Source organism: Carcharhinus amblyrhynchos, chromosome 10 (genome assembly GCF_965287045.1).
Source record: "Carcharhinus amblyrhynchos chromosome 10, sCarAmb.v2.hapA, whole genome shotgun sequence".
NCBI classification, from domain to species: domain Eukaryota; kingdom Metazoa; phylum Chordata; class Chondrichthyes; order Carcharhiniformes; family Carcharhinidae; genus Carcharhinus; species Carcharhinus amblyrhynchos.
In genome coordinates, this window is record NC_137333.1 from 53,434,112 (window position 1) to 53,449,050 (window position 14,939).

Genomic DNA, 14,939 nt, shown 5'->3' on the forward strand with positions numbered 1-14,939 from the left:
TGCTTGACCAGCACGTATATTTTCTCATGACTCTTGTTATAGCAAATCTCAGTGGGTATTTGTGGCTTTCATACTGGCATCATCGGCACTGTGACATAGTGGTTAGCACTGCTGCCTCACAGCACAGGGACTCGGGTTTGATTTCTGGCTTGGGTCACTATCTGTGCGGAGTTGCACATTCTCCCTGTGTCTGTGTGGGTTTCCTCCGGGTGCTGCAGAGTCCTCCCACAGTCTGGAACGTACACTCGTTAGATGCATTGGCCATGCTAAATTCTCCTTCAGTGTATCTGAACAGGTGCCAGAATGTGGCGAAAAGAGGATTTTCACAGTAATTTCATTGCAGTGTTCATGTAAACCTATTTGTGACAAATAAATGAACTAAAAAAAATCAGCTACCTCCTGAGGGGTACCCCCTGTCCCCGAGGAGCCATCCCTCCAGCCGCTGCTCTCCCTCAAAAGTGGCTGAGATTTGTGAGCTGCCCAAGATGTAACTGTCATGGACACTCCTTGAGAAATGGGTACATACCTGCATTGTGCACATCGTGTGGTCACAGATGATTTGGACATTGAGGGAATGGTATCTCTTATAGTTCATGAATGACACTGCATGTTGCCATAGTGACTGCAGAGCCATGTATGTGCAGTCGATTGAACTTACAGCTGGGGCATTCCTGCTCAGTGGGCGAAATCCATGGCATCCTGGCTCACCTAGTCCAGGTTTTTTGTTTATTCATTCATGGGACATGGGCATCGTGGTTGGCCAGCATTCATTGTTCATCCCTAATTGCCCCTGAAACTGAGTGGCTTGTTGGGCCATTTCAGAGGGAGAGTCCACTACATTGCTGCTGTTTTGGAGTCATAAGTAGACCAGACCAAGTAAGGATGGCAAATTTCCTTCCCTAAACATTAACGAATTAACAAACCAGATGGGTTCATGGTCATCAGTAGATTCTTAATTCCAGATATTTTTATTGAATTCAAATTCCACCACCTGCCATGGCAGGATTGAACCCGGGTCCCCAGAACATTAGCTGAGTTTCTGCCTTAATAGTTGGGCAATAAGTCCACTAGGCTATCACCTCCCTGCTATGGTACAATGTGATGCACACCTGGGCCCTGGTGAATAATGCATCTATGACTTCCCTATGCACTTGTGTGTGGCTGACTGGTAAATGCCACACAGGTCACCCTTGCTGCCCTGAACCAAGCTGCTTCCATAGAGGTTCAGAGCAATGGAAACTTTAAAGTTCCCAGTCCATGTGGTGCCAGCTCTTGCACAGCTAGGCAAAGATGGTCCTCCATCCTCCAGGACAGATGCAGACTTCTCTGGCACGACAACTCTGACATCTAGAGGAAGGATGTTCGATAATGGAAGACATTTTACAGTCAGTATCTCCTATGAGGCTCCACTATCTGTGGTTCTGCTCCTGGAAGAGCAAGGTGCTGGTCCTGTCCGGATTAAATGGCATGTCAGTGTTGCTGTTGTTGGTTGATCACAATCAATAGAATAGCCAACTCGACTGGCTTCATGATTCTCCTGAATTATAAACTAAAAGGAAGAAAACTTCAAAGTCAGCAAACAATATTCTTCACAATGCAATGACCCTCACTCCTTATGCATCTGGAACATCTATCCATGTGTTTCCCTCCCAGTGAGTGTCTTTCCACTTAGCCTCAAACCCTGTCCTTTTACACAATAGCCACTTACCCACAGCTGTCACTCTCAGCTCCACTTGGATGAAGCGTGTCAACCTTAGAGTCTGAGTGGCACCTGACCCCCAACCAGGTCCCCGATGTTAAAGGGGAGGACCCCTCTGTAGGCTGACCACAAGTCAGGAGAGCAATGACTTGCCCAAATGAGTGTCGCATCAACAACAATCAAGACGTTTCACATTATCCATAACAAAACAGTCACTTGATCAGTACCCCATCGACCATTCACTCCCTCCACCACTTGGTACCTTGCCAAAGCTTTTTCACAGTACCTTCCAAATCCAGAACCTTTGCAATCAGGAGGACAACAGCAATGGGGCACCATGACTGTATGTTCTCCTCTAAGTCAGACTTAGAGCTATTTCTCCATTCCTTCACTGTATTGGGTCAAAATCTTCAGGGCTCTGCTCCAGTGAGAGCCCAAATCCTGGAAATAACTGGATTACCCAGTAAGATGGGACTGCCTTATAGCCCCATTAGTGACCCAGTGACCACTATATTACAGGTTGTATTGCTGGGACTACAGAGCTGCTGGCCATTCGACTGACTGATAGCTCTCTAAGGTAGGCTTTCTCTCAAGAGAGAAGATGGAAGACTTGGCTCATCACTTAACACTACTCCCAGAGTTAAATGGCTGTGGGCATGTGTTAGGATCATGATGAACATAAGAACATAAGAACTAGGAGCAGAAGTAGGCCAGCTGGCCCCTTGAGCCTGCTGTGCCATTCAGTAAGATCATGGCTGATTGTTTTGGGGACTCACCTCCACTTACCCGTCCGCTGACCATAGCCCTTTATTCCTTCACTGTTCAAAAGTATATCTATCCTTGCTTTAAAAACATTCAATGAAGTAGCCTCAACTGCTTCACTGGGCAGGGAATTCCACAGATTCACAACCCTTTGTGTGCAGAAGTTCCTCCTCAACTCAGTCCTAAATCCACTCCCCCTTACTTTGAAGCTATGCCCCCTAGTTCTAGTTTCACCCACTAGTGGAAACAACTTCCCTGCTTCTATCTTATCTATTCCCTTCATAATCTTACAAATTCCAATGAGTATAGCCCCAGTCTACTCGATCTCTCCTCATAAGCCAATCCTCTCAACTCCAGGATCAACCTAGTGAATCTCCTCTGCACCCCCTCCAGTGGCAGTATATCCTTTCTCAAGTAAGGAGACCAAAACTGTACACAGTACTCCAGGTGTGGCCTCACCAGCTGGCCTTATACAGCTGCAACATAACCTTGCTGCTTTTAAACTCCATCTAGCAATAAAGGACAAAATTCCATTTGCCTTCTTAATTACCTGCTGCACCTGCAAACAAACTGCTTGAGATTCCTGCACAAGGACATCCAGGTCCCCCTGCACAGCAGCATGCTGCATTTTTTACCGTTCAAATAATAGCCCATTTTGCTGTTATTCCTACAATGGATGACCTCACATTTACCAACATCGTACACCATCTGCTAGACTCTCACCCTCTCACTTAGATTATCTATATCCCTTTGCAGACTTTCAGCATCCTCTGCACGCTTTACTCTGCCACCCATCTTAGTGTCATCTGCGAATTTTGATATACTACACTTGGCTCCCAACTCCAGATCATCTATGTAAATTGTAAACAATTGCAATTTATTCCCTGACTTAGCTAAGGGGGAAAGCAGGCTGGACTAGATAGACCAGTTGGGAGGGTTAAAAGACGGGGGAGGGTGGGATATGAAATGATCTTGGAGAGGGCTGCTCTGATGGACCAACAGGATCTACAAAATCTTATGCCACACCAGCCCACACAGCTGCCAGGTTTCTGAACTGGCATAGGCTTTTCTGTGTGAGTACAATACATGAGGCCACTTAAAGGTCTCATATGCTAAAGGGTGGGCAACCCCCATGGCCCCAACAATTTCCACAGAAGTGTTTCCCCTCCAACACTTGGCCGTTTCTTAAGCTGAAACCTGTCAGTGGGTTTGATGATGAGGCAAGAAAGTTCTGGTGGGTGTTGTGCCATCCATCTACCCACCGGTTCCTGCTCCCACCGCAATTAAAGGGTATTGGGGAAGTCATGCTTGGGCTTATTAGAGTCATAAGAGGTTTACAGCATGGAAACAGGCCCTTCGGCCTAACTTGTCCATGCAATTCAGTTTTTACTGCCTGTATTTGGCCCATAACCCTCTGTACTCATCTTACCCATGTAATGCTTTTTAAAAGACAAAATTGTACCTGCCTTTACTACTGCCTCTGACAGCTTGTCCCAGACACCCACCACCATCTGAGTGAAAAAATTACCCCTCTGGACTCTTTTGTATCTCTCCGCTCTTACCTTAATTCTCTGCCCTCTAGTTTTAGACTCCCCTACTGTACCTATGCCCCTCATTATATTATAGACCTCTATAAGATCACTCCTAAGCCTCCTATGCTCCAGACTATACAGCCTCTCCTTATAACTCAAACCATCAAGTCCTGGTAGCACCATAGAAAATCTTGTCTACTGTCTTTCTATTTAATAATATCCTTTCTATAACTGGGTAACAGAACTGTACATAGTATTCCAAGCATGGCCTTACTAATATCTTGTACAGCTTCAGCAAGACATTCCATTCCTGTATTCAATGGTCTGACCAACGAAACCAAGCATGCTGAATGCCTTCTTCACCACCCTGTCCACCTGTGACTCCACTTTCAAGGAGCTATGAACCTGTGCGCCTAGATCTCTTTGTACTATAGCTCCTCCCTAACACCACACCATTTACTGTGTAGGTCCTGCCCTGATTCAATCGACCAAAATACATCACCTCACATTTATCTAAATTAAATTCCATTGGCCATTCATTGGCCCAATTGATCAAGATTTCTTGCAATCCTAGATAACCTTCTTCACTGTCCACTATGCCGCCAATCTTAATGTCATTTGCAAATTTATTAGCCATGCCGCCTAAATTCTCATCCAAATCATTAATATAAATACCAAATAACAGTGGACCCAGCACTGATGATGCTAAGGCATTGCTGGTCATAAGCATCCAGTTTGAAAAACAAACCTGTACCACCACCCTCTGACTTCTGTCGAAAAGCCAATTTTGAATCCAATTGGCTATCACCTTGGATTCCATGAGATTTAACTTTATGCAACAACATACCATGCAGTACCTTCTCAAGGGCCTTGCTAAAGTCCATGTAGATAACGTCAACTGCACTGCCCTCATCTACCTTCTTGGTTACTCCTTCAAATAACCCTTGCCATGTCCATTGCCCCATCCACGGAGATGGTCACATAATGATGTTGCCTACACAGGCATATATTTAAAGGGATGAGGGGAGACCCCAAACAATAAATAAAGAACACAGAAAAATAATTTAATTATATACTGTAGCTAAACATAAGCACATACACTTGTGCCACTATGATGCAACCAAATAATCTTCTGAAATCACTTTGATTGGTGTTGTGCTGTGCAGCCCCTGTATCTGCAGCTAAGCTGGGTGTAAACTGTTGGATGTCTCACTACCTGAGCTGACCTTTGTAGCCTTTCTTTGGGTGCCCAAAGCCTTGAAGACCCCATTATGCTGATGGGCCCTCTCATCAGAGCAGAGGCCTTCTCTGTGGTCTCATGCACTGAAGACAGTGAGGTTAGTGGCAGGTGAGGAGGAGTGCATTTGTCCAACCTTGATTGCCAGGAGAGAAACCCTGTGATTTGACAGTTTGGCCTGCATTGAACTCATGGCCACAGAAATGGTACACATTTTTGAGCTCATACCTGGCCGTTACTGACTGATCTGCAGAATTTGGCTTTCCATAACTTTTGCCAACTCTCCATGGAGGAACCCTTGCATTCCTAAACCTAAGACACTGCAGAACTCATGCCCTGGACAGACTCCTCCATTATCTGTGGATGTCTGCACAATGCCTCTGCCAACTCCACTAGATGCTCCCCAGTTCTTGGCTGCAATTCCAGCAAGTTTAGTGTCGTTGAAATCATAGGCCTGTCATCAGCTTAGGGTTCAACATGAGCCTGGCCTCCAGCAGGACTCTTGGCGCTCACAGACTCCATTAGCTGCCCCTACTTCGTGACACAGTCACTGGATTGTGAACCTAAGCTGCATTGTGAACATATAGGAATTAAGAGTTATGGTGAGTAGGTGGGTAAGTGGAGCTGAGTCCACGAAAAGATCAGCCGGCTCGAGAGGTCAGATGGCCTACTACTCCTATTTCTTATGCTCTTATTCTCACTGAGTAAGTGTATTTGCATTGGTGGATGGTGCAGGGCAAACATGTGATACTGTATCCTCTGAGGCATGGACACCCTCTTCCTTAGAGGTTGAATGCAGGGTTACAGCTGAGGCAGCTAATGTTCCTCAGGTCCTGAATCTGCATTTATTTTTTTTTCATTCATTTGTGGGACATGGGCGTCGCTGGTTGGCCAGCATTTATTGCCCATCACTAGTTGCCCTTGAGAAGGTACTGGTGAGTTGCCTTCTTGAATGGCTGCAATCTATGTTCTGTGAGTTGACCCCCCCGTTGCTGTTAGGGAGGGAATTCCAGGATTTTGACCCAGCGACTGTAAAGGACCTGCATGGAGAAGACAAATAATTAGTTTAAAAACCTTATCAATCATTCCACCAATTCGTGTGTTTTGTATGCCTTCTTATCCTCATGGGCTCGCACTACCTTCAAGTCTTCTTCATTCTTACCACCCATGTCTCTGACCTTTTCATCAGTTGCCCACTCTCTGGCTAGCTGCAGAGTCTCCATCTCCGTGACCATCATTGTCTTAAGGTCTGGTACATCGCCACCAATTTTTGCCTTTAACCTGGTGTTATGGGCCTTTCAGTAAGCAGAAGGGTAAAGTGGGTATCCAGACAATAATCTGTTCTTTTGCTCACTCTCCTGGCATCCCTTAAGATCATGATGCATTCTTCCTTGGGTCTCTCTCATACATCCACCCATAACAACACTGGAACATCCTGTCAATCCTGGGACATTTCTTTCTTTGTCACTCCTATTTGACTCCTTCCCCATTGAAACCCCTCCTATCCTATCCACCTGACAGCCAATTCTTATACCCTTGACTCATCCATGCGGTTTGCAGGAAGTCATTGACCCATTTGTGGCATTGGATGCATTGCGCTGCTGGACCCAATTATATATTTCACCATTCCTGGGCTGTCTGAAGGAGAAGCTGCAGGGAGGCGTCACTGGTCCGTTTGGTTTGAGATCTTTGATATTTCCAAGATTGATGACTTTTGTCACAGGATCTTTTCACATGGTTTCAGACACTGACAATTTTGTTTATGTAGCTCTCACTTGAGAATCAGTAGCTTGCTTTTCAAAATCTTTTGCTTTGCAGCTGAAGGCTGATATTATTATCTGCACTGAGGTTGATATTATCTGCTTTCCCATTGTGCTTTCACACAAATAACTGCAGGCAGACCAGACTAACATTTAAAAATGGCAGCAGACAATGTGAGGCTGGCAATCCATCCCATGATACAATGGGCCGTGCACAAGGAGAGAGTTAATTGGCGGGCCACTGTGTAATGCAGTCACTGGCCAGTTCTGCTCCGACCGTCATTGCCGTCCACTTACAAATCTGCTGTCAGATCTGTGTTGCGCTAATCAAACTCCTCTAGACTTCCAGAAGAAACTCAACAAAATCCTTCATGTCAAACTGTAGCTACAGAAAAGCTCATGGAAATAAAGGCAAATTATTGAACTGTTCAAAAGAATGGTTGAGCAGCTAGAGGCAGAGTGGCAACTTTACAGAGAGTTGTATTGGGGCCTCAACCATTCTCTATTTATTTTCTACTTGGATAATGGATTACAGATGGCACAATTGAAAACAGTGTAGATGGAAGCATAGCATTAAAAAGATATATTAATACAAAATAATAAATGGGCTAAATTTTGGTAAATTACTCTCAATAATGGCAACTGTGATGTCATCTGCTTTGGAGCCGAAAAGGATAAATCTGAATATTTTCTTAATGGTTAAAGGTTAAAATCAGTACAGATGCAAAGAGACTTAAAGGGCCTACCTATGTGCATAGATAATTAAAACATCATGAACAGGAACAAAAAGGCTATTGGAATACCTGAATAACAAACTTGTGATTGCATTTACCATGATGCTGAAATGTTGTCACAACGCTGTACAGGAAATGAATAAAACAATTCAAGTGCTCAACCTAGCAGAGTGACCATTTCTTTGAGTTAATTTTTTATTTTTGAGAATTTTGTTGTAATGTTTCTACTGAATTAACAAAGAAGAATCTAGTAAATATATTACCTTCCAATAAGCATAAGTAATATTATAGGAAATGACATATATATTATATATATATATTATATATATACATATATATATTATATATATACATATATATATTATATATATACATATATATATATAAAATAGCTATCTTGGATCTGGTGCTATGTAATGAAGCGGGTAGAATTAGGGACCTTGTGGTGAAGGATCCTCTTGGGGAGAGTGATCATTGTATGGTGGAGTTTCTGGTGCAGATGGAGGAGGAGAAAGTGGGTTCCCGGACACGCGTCCTTTGTTTGAATAGAGGGGAGTACAGTAGGATGAGAGAAGAATTGGCGAATGTGGACTGGGAGAGCGTGTTGGAGGGAGGGTCTGTTGAGGAGCAGTGGAGGATCTTTAAGGAGATCTTTCTTGGTGCTCAACGGAAATTTATTCCGATGGTCAAAAAGGACTGTAGGAGGAGAGGTAATAAGCCGTGGATAACGAAGGAGGTGAAGGAAAGTGTTAAACTAAAAGCGGAGGAATTTAGAGTAGCTAAGAGTAGTAGGCGAGAAGAGGATTGGGAGAGGTTTAAATGTCAACAAAGATTGACAAAGAAGTTGATAAGGAAGGGAGGAGAAACTATGAAGCTGGGCTAGCGCTTAATATAAAAAAGGATAGCAAGAGTTTTTATAAATATATAAAAAGGAAGAGGCTGGCTAGGGTGAATGTTGGTCCTTTAAAGGATGAGAAAGGGGACCTAGTGGTAGGGGATGGGGATATGGCTAAGGTATTGAATAACTTCTTTGTTTCTGTCTTCACAGAGGAGGACGTGAATAATTTGCCGGGTGTTAGCGATGGAAAGGTGGTAGGACTGGAGGGTCTTAATGACATTACTGTTACTAGAAAGGCGGTGCTCGACAGACTGGAGGGGCTGATTGTGGACAAGTCCCCAGGACCGGATGGAATGCATCCGAGGGTTCTGAAAGAAATGGCGGAGGTGATAGTGGATGCCTTGGTGGTTATTTTCTAAACGTCGCTGGATTCCGGGGAAGTGCCGGATGATTGGAAAACGGCTAATGTTACGCCATTGTTTAAGAAGGGTGCCAGGCAAAAGGCGGGGAATTATAGGCCGGTTAGTTTAACGTCTGTGGTAGGTAAAATGTTAGAATCTGTCATTAAGGAGGAAATTGCGAGGCATCTTGAAGGGAATTGCTTGATAGAGCAGACGCAGCACGGTTTCATTAAAGGGAAGTCGTGTCTGACAAATTTACTGGAGTTCTATAAGGATGTGTCTCGGGCGGTGGATAGAGGAGAGCCGGTGGATGTGGTCTTTCTAGATTTTCAGAAGGCGTTTGACAAAGTGCCTCAAGAGGTTATTGCAGAAGGTCGAGGGACATGGAGTTGGGGGTAGGGTGTTAGCGTGGATAGAGGATTGGTTGTCAAATAGGAGGCAGAGAGTGGGGGTCAACGGGTGCTATTCAGATTGGCGGATGGTGACTAGTGGAGTGCCCCAGGGGTCGGTGCTGGGGCCTCAGCTTTTTACCATTTATATAGATGATCTGGAGGAGGGAACCGAGTGTAGAGTGTCGAAATTTGCTGATGACACCAAGATTGGTGGAACGGCAAATTGTGCGGAGGGTGTGGAGAGTCTGCAGAAGGATCTAGATAGGCTGGGCGAATGGGCCAGGAAATGGCAAATGGAATTTAATGTTGGCAAGTGTGAGGTGGTCCACTTTGGTAGGAAGAATGGTAGGAAGGACTGTTACTTACGTGGCGAAAAACTGCAGCAGGCGACGGTGCAGCGGGACCTCGGGGTCCTTGTGCATGAGTCGCAAAAACCCAGCTTGCAGGTGCAACAGGTGGTCAGGAAGGCTAATGGGATGCTGGCCTTCATAGCGAGGGGGATTGAATATAAAAGTAGGGAGGTCTTGCTGCAGCTGTATAGGGCATTGGTGAGGCCGCAACTGGAGTACTGTGTGCATTTTTGGGCGCTGCACCTGCGCAAAGATATTTTGGCCTTGGAGGGAGTGCAGAGGAGGTTTACTAGGCTGATACCGGAGTTGAGGGGGTTGAGCTATGAGGAGAGGCTGAATAAACTGGGCTTGTACTCGTTAGAGTTGAGAAGAATGAGAGGAGATCTCATTGAGACGTATAAGATGATGAATGGGACGGATAGGATAGAGGTGGAGAGACTCTTCCCGCTCAAAAAAGACAATAGGATTAGGGGGCACAGCCTCAAGATAAAAGGGGGGCGGTTTAGAACGGAGTTGAGGAGGAACTTCTTCACTCAAAGGGTGGTGAATCTCTGGAATTCTCTGCCCGTTGAAGTGGTGGAGGCTGCCTCGCTAAATATTGTTAAGACGCGGGTTGATGGGTTTTTGATAGGAGAGGGGATTAAGGGTTATGGGGAGAGGGCGGGAAAGTGGAACTGAGCAGCGACAGATCAGCCATGATCTTATTGAATGGCGGGGCAGGCTCGAAGGGCTGGATGGCCTACTCCTGCTCCTATTTCTTATGTTCTTATGACAGAACCATTTTCCAGTAGCCTAACAGCATTATTTCTTCTATTTTGGCTAATATACAATGTGGAATTGCATGTGAAGTAATGCTAATAGTTAGATTCCACTTGATAGAAAACATTATTTTGGATTATTTAGCTGTGCCTATTTCTTTACATTTATGAGTATACAGATACAGAGATTAAATTAAGAAAAACAAATAATTTTGTGATCGCAGATTTTCTTTTTGCTATTTAGAGTCAATGACTGCATTCTGCGGGTGAATGAATTTGATGTATCTGAAGTGTCACACAGTAGGGCTGTGGAGGCCTTGAAAGAAGCTGGTTCAATTGTGCAACTGTATGTGCGTAGACGGAGGCCTGTTTTGGAAACTATTACAGAAATAAAGCTCATAAAAGGACCCAAAGGTAATCTTTAAATAAACTGATAAGAATTACAGAAATCATGATTTAAAAATGAAGTCCTGAAGCCTTATAAGTGGAATGTCTTAAAACTTATTGAATAGTTTGTATTTACTTTTCCTGTGTGGATCAGATGTAAAATGTCTGACAACACCAGGTTTTAGTCCAACCGATTTATTTGATAATAGACTCACAAGCTTTCGGGTTAGTCCCTTCGTCAGGTGAATGGAGAGTTCTGGCCTCAGACAGAGCATATAAAGCACAGACAGTTTAGAGATTACTGATTAGAATGCGAATCCTTACACCTAACCTGCTGTTCAAGACCTGAAGTGGCTGACAATGTGAGTGGAAGGAGCACTGATCACAGGTTACAGAGATGTGTATTGTCTCCAGACAGTACAGTAAGTGAGGTTTTGCAAACCCAGGCAAGTCACGGGGGTTACAGATGGTGCAACATGAACCCAAGATCCCTGTTGAGACCGTCCTCATGTGTGAGGAACTTGGCTATCAGTCTCTGTTCAGCTACTCTGCGCTGTCGTGTGTCGTGAAGGCCGCCTTGGAGAATGCTTACCCGAAGGTCAGAGGCTGAATGCCCGTGACCACTGAAGTGTTCGCCAACAGGAAGGGAACAGTCTTGCCTGGTGATTGTCGAGCGATGTTCATTCATCCGTTGTCGTAGCGTCTGCATGGTCTCCCCAATGTACCATGCTTCGGGACATCCTTTCCTGCAGCGTATCAGGTAGACAATGTTGGCTGAGTTGCAAGAGTATTTACCGTGTACCTGGTGGATGGTGTTCTCACGTGTGATGATGGTATCCATGTCGATGATCGGGCATGTCTTGCAGAGGTTGCTGTGGCAGGGTTGTGTGGTATTGTGGTCACTGTTCTCCTGAAGGCTGGGTAGTTTGCTGCGAACAATGGTCTGTTTGAGGTTTTGTGGTTGTCTGAAGGCAAGAAGTGGGGGTGTGGGGATAGCCCTGGTGAGATGTTCGTCTTCATCAATGATATGTTGAAGACTCCGGAGAAGATGTCGTAGCTTCTCCGCTCCGGGGAAGTACTGGACGACGAAGGGTACTCTGTCCACTGTGTCCCGTGTTTGCCTTCTGAGAAGATCGGTGCGGTTTTTCGCTGCGGCGCATTGGAACTGTCGATCTATGAGTCGAGCACCATATCCTGTTCTTATGAGGGCATCTTTCAGGGTCTGGAGGTGTCTGTCACAATCCTCCTCATCTGAGCAAATCCTGTGTATACGGAGGGCTTGTCCATAAGGAATGGCTTCTTTAACATGTTTAGGGTGGAAACTGGAGAAGTGGAGCATTGTGAGATTGTCTGTGGGCTTGCGGTACAGTGAGGTGCTGAGGTGACCGTCCTTAGTGGAGATGCGTGTGTCCAAGAATGCAACTGATTCTGGGGAATAGTCCATGGTGAGTCTGATGGTGGGGTGGAATTTGTTGATATCATCATATAGTTGTTTCAGTGATTGTTCACCATGAGGCCAAAGGAAGAAAATGTCATCGATGTATCTAGTGTATAGCATTGGTATAGCATTGGTATATGGTGTATAGCATTGGTATAGCATTGGTATATGGTGTATAGCATTGGTATAGCATTGGTATATGGTGTATAGCATTGGTATAGCATTGGTATATGGTGTATAGCATACCAATGCTATACACTAGATACATCGATGACATTTTCTTCCTTTGGCCTCATGGTGAACAATCACTGAAACAACTATATGATGATATCAACAAATTCCACCCCACCATCAGACTCACCATGGACTATTCCCCAGAATCAGTTGCATTCTTGGACACACGCATCTCCACTAAGGACGGTCACCTCAGCACCTCACTGTACCGCAAGCCCACAGACAATCTCACAATGCTCCACTTCTCCAGTTTCCACCCTAAACATGTTAAAGAAGCCATTCCCTATGGACAAGCCCTCCGTATACACAGGATTTGCTCAGATGAGGAGGATTGTGACAGACACCTCCAGACCCTGAAAGATGCCCTCATAAGAACAGGATATGGTGCTCAACTCATAGATCGACAGCGAAAAACCGCACCGATCTCCTCAGAAGGCAAACACGGGACACAGTGGACAGAGTACCCTTCGTCGTCCAGTACTTCCCCGGAGCGGAGAAGCTACGACATCTTCTCCGGAGTCTTCAACATATCATTGATGAAGATGAACATCTCGCCAGGGCTATCCCCACACCCCCACTTCTTGCCTTCAGACAACCACACAACCTCAAACAGACCATTGTTCGCAGCAAACTACCCAGCCTTCAGGAGAACAGTGACCACAATACCACACAACCCTGCCACAGCAACCTCTGCAAGACATGCCGGATCATCGACATGGATACCATCATCACACGTGAGAACACCATCCACCAGGTACACGGTAAATACTCTTGCAACTCGGCCAACATTGTCTACCTGATACACTGCAGGAAAGGATGTCCCGAAGCATGGTACATTGGGGAGACCATGCAGACGCTACGACAATGGATGAATGAACATCGCTCGACAATCACCAGGCAAGACTGTTCCCTTCCTGTTGGCGAACACTTCAGTGGTCACGGGCATTCAGCCTCTGACCTTCGGGTAAGCATTCTCCAAGGCGGCCTTCACGACACACGACAGCGCAGAGTAGCTGAACAGAGACTGATAGCCAAGTTCCGCACACATGAGGACGCTCTCAACAGGGATCTTGGGTTCATGTTGCACTATCTGTAACCCCCGTGACTTGCCTGGGTTTGCAAAACCTCACTGACTGTACTGTCTGGAGACAATACACATCTCTGTAACCTGTGATCAGTGCTCCTTCCACTCACATCGTCAGCCACTTCAGGTCTTGAACAGCAGGTTAGGTGTAAGGATTTGCATTCTAATCAGTAATCTCTAAACTGTCTGTGCTTTATATGCTCTGTCTGAGGCCAGAACTCTCCATTCACCTGACGAAGGGACTAACCCGAAAGCTTGTGAGTCTATTATCAAATAAATCGGTTGGACTAAAACCTGGTGTTCTTTTTTACTGTGTTTACGCCAGTCCAACGCCGGCATACCCACATCATGGATCAGATGTGTCAGAAATGTGTTCTTGGAGCATCTTATGATGTTTGTAAGTACTAGTGTGTTGTCTCTAAATCTCCAATGATGGGGTTTTCTGGCCATTTCTGCCAGCAGGATCTTCTGGTTCCATTGATGCTGACCACTAGTCATGGGTTCCCGAGTGAACAGTGGGAAACTCCACTGCAAATTGTGGAGGGGGGAGGAGGAGGAGGAGGAGGGTAGATACCATTCCATATGTTGCAATAACGCTTCTCTACATATATATTCCACTTCTATTGCCATAAATGTCAACATTCCACTCCCCTTCCTAATTTCTTGTTGTACTTGGATATGATTTTTTGTGATTTGTGTACTAGGACACCCAGATCCCTCCAGACCTGAGTCTGTAATCTCTCACCATTTAAATTACATGCTGCTTTTCTATTCTTCTTGCCAAAGTGGACAATTTCATAATTCCTCACATGATACACCTTTGCTTGATTCCTTACTTCCTCTTAACTTACTTTACTACCTACCTTTGTATCATCATCAAATTTAGCAGCCATACATTCAGTCCTTTCACTCAAATCATTGGGATAAATTGTAAATAGTTGAGACCCAACATTGATTCCTATGGCACTCCACTCATTACATTTTGCCATACAGAACATCGCTCATTTATGCCAATTCTCTATTTCCCATCAGCTAATCCTCATTCCTCTATCCATGATAATGGGCAGAACCAGACCAAAAATGGTAAAGTGCCAGTTTTCTCTCCAGATCTTATGGCACTTTGTCAAGAATAAAACGGGGGTTTCACACTGCATGTAGAAGGATGGGGCCTAAACATGCTGGTAATACCCAGCTGTACCGATCAGCGCAAAAAATAACCTGCGCCCCACCCCACCACGCAGATAATGTACTTATAACACAAATAAGTAAACTTAAACTTGGGTCTCAGAGGCTCCCATCCTTACCCGTCCACGATGAAAGCCAGCATCACTCC

At 45.0% G+C, this 14,939-nt stretch overlaps 1 protein-coding gene across 10 annotated transcripts in view; it reads left to right on the forward strand.

Annotated features, from left to right (window-relative positions):
- The window catches only part of dlg2 (discs, large homolog 2 (Drosophila)), a 941,559-nt gene that overhangs the window by 442,134 nt on the left and 484,486 nt on the right, over positions 1-14,939 (forward strand). For 9 of the 10 annotated variants that reach the window (XM_080197062.1, XM_080197064.1, XM_080197065.1 and 6 more), the window contains one exon: positions 10,708-10,877. In XM_080197062.1, the coding sequence (XP_080053188.1) occupies positions 10,708-10,877 (170 nt within the window). Of the gene's footprint in view, positions 1-10,707; positions 10,878-13,942; positions 14,004-14,939 lie in introns of those variants that run through there. The other variant, XM_080197070.1, reaches the window with a different exon arrangement.